Source organism: Protobothrops mucrosquamatus, unplaced genomic scaffold (assembly GCF_001527695.2).
Source record: "Protobothrops mucrosquamatus isolate PMUCROS unplaced genomic scaffold, P.Mucros_1.0 scaffold4411, whole genome shotgun sequence".
Classification (NCBI taxonomy): Eukaryota; Metazoa; Chordata; class Lepidosauria; order Squamata; family Viperidae; genus Protobothrops; species Protobothrops mucrosquamatus.
The window spans coordinates 2,458-4,130 of record NW_015390324.1 but is presented as its reverse complement, the minus strand read 5'-3'; the positions used below and the strand labels follow the sequence as shown (position 1 = coordinate 4,130).

The 1,673-nt window shown below is 45.2% G+C and overlaps 1 protein-coding gene across 1 annotated transcript in view; it reads right to left on the bottom strand.

The window, feature by feature from the left end:
• The window catches only part of LOC107298984 (1-phosphatidylinositol 4,5-bisphosphate phosphodiesterase gamma-1-like), a gene marked incomplete at its 5' end in the record, with an annotated part of 60,621 nt that extends 59,961 nt beyond the window's left edge, over positions 1–660 (bottom strand). The window contains one exon of the mRNA XM_015828342.1: positions 511–660. Coding sequence (XP_015683828.1) covers positions 511–660 — 150 coding nt within the window. The remainder of the gene's footprint in view (positions 1–510) is intronic.
• Between the last annotated feature and the right edge of the window lie 1,013 nt (positions 661–1,673).

Here is a 1,673-nt window from a genome sequence, read left to right as displayed (position 1 = left end):
TGAGGGGGCCATAGTTCCCCCATGCTGGCTCAGGAATTCTGGGAGTTGAAGTCCACGAGTCAATGAAGGGGCCATAGTTCCCCTATGCTGGCTCAGGAATTCTGGGAGTTGAAGTCCACCAGTCATGAGGGGGCCATAGTTCCCCCATGCTGGCCCAGGAATTCTGGGAGTTGAAGTCCACCAGTCTTAAAAGAGCCAAGGTTGCCTTCCCCTGGTCTAGGGAGATTCTCCGTTATCCAGGTCCCGGTTGTTCCAAAGGTGCTTTTTCTTTTTTTTCTTTCCAAAAAGGCAACTGGACTTTTTTGGTTTTTTCTTGAGGATGTATCCCTTCTCACCCAAGGAGCTTCTTCAGTTCCGTTCTCCACCATTCAGTCAGAACTGAAGAAGCCTCTTGGATGAGAAGGGAAACGTCCTCAAGGAAAAACCAAAATAGTCCAGTGGACTTTCGAAAGGGGGCTTCAGCTCGGACCTCCCCTCAAAAAGCATTTTGCTACATTACCCTCCACTGACCAGCAACACTCAGGGTTTTCAGCCTGAAATCCGTTCCGTACAGGATGACAAAACACAACGCTGAGTCCAACTTCCGGGCTTCTTCTGGGTAACGTTCGAAATCCCTGGAATTCTTGCCGGGCCGGATCTGTTTGATTTCCCTGATGTCCACTGCGGAACAAAGAAATGAGACATGAGTCAGCTCCATATTTCCACAAAGTCTGAGCTGGAGTCTGCAAATACCTCCTGGGTATTCCCCGACCGTGTGAATCACACTTTCCCACGAGGTTGCCAGTTGCAGCCACAACCTGCATCCCCTTCCCCTCAGCGCCATGAGGACTAGATCCCAATCTGGCTGATTAGTCTGGTGTCAACACCGCCACTTGGTTTCCATTTTCGGAGTCGGTTCCAGAGATCCGAAAGAAGCTGATATAGTCAAAATTGGAAAAATCCACCCTATGAGCATCTATGTAGTTCAGTGTTTCTCAACCTTGACAATTTTAAGGCATGTGGATTTCAACTCCCAGAATTCCACAGCCAGCATTGCTGGCTGTGGAATTCTGGGAGTTGAAGTCCACATGCCTTAAAATTGTCAAGGTTGAGAAACATTGATGTAGTTGGTACATGTCAGGTGGTGAAAGATCACACATCCACTTGTGAAAGTCCAATTAAACTGATTTATTGCCGCTAAGCCTATGCCTAGGAATGTCTCAATTAAAGGGGAACACCTGGGTATAATTAGATAAGGGTCAACGGCATTCAAGAACTTAAGTTTGCTTGTGGCTACGTAGGGATTCTAGGCTGGTTCCTCTTTTAACTCCGCTGAGGTTCAGCCGTTCATTCTCCTACAGTATGTGAGAAATACTTTTGCCACATAAAGAAAACTTGTATAAAATGCTTTACAGATGGCATATGACCCCAGTGAGAACAGCGAAAATGTTTTTAAAAATACCTCAAATAACTGTTAGAAATGTAAACAAAGGCCAGGTACTTATTACCATATCTGGTGGACATGCCCCAAAGCAAAAAGGGTTTGGGGTCCAAATACATTCATGGTTGGACAAGATGATTAAAAAACAAATAGACCTGAAACCAGAATTGTTTTTGTTAGGCATAATAGGAGCTAATTAGCTAATAGGAGCTAATTAAGCTCTCCTTAAGAGAAGGAGAGCGGATATCTAATA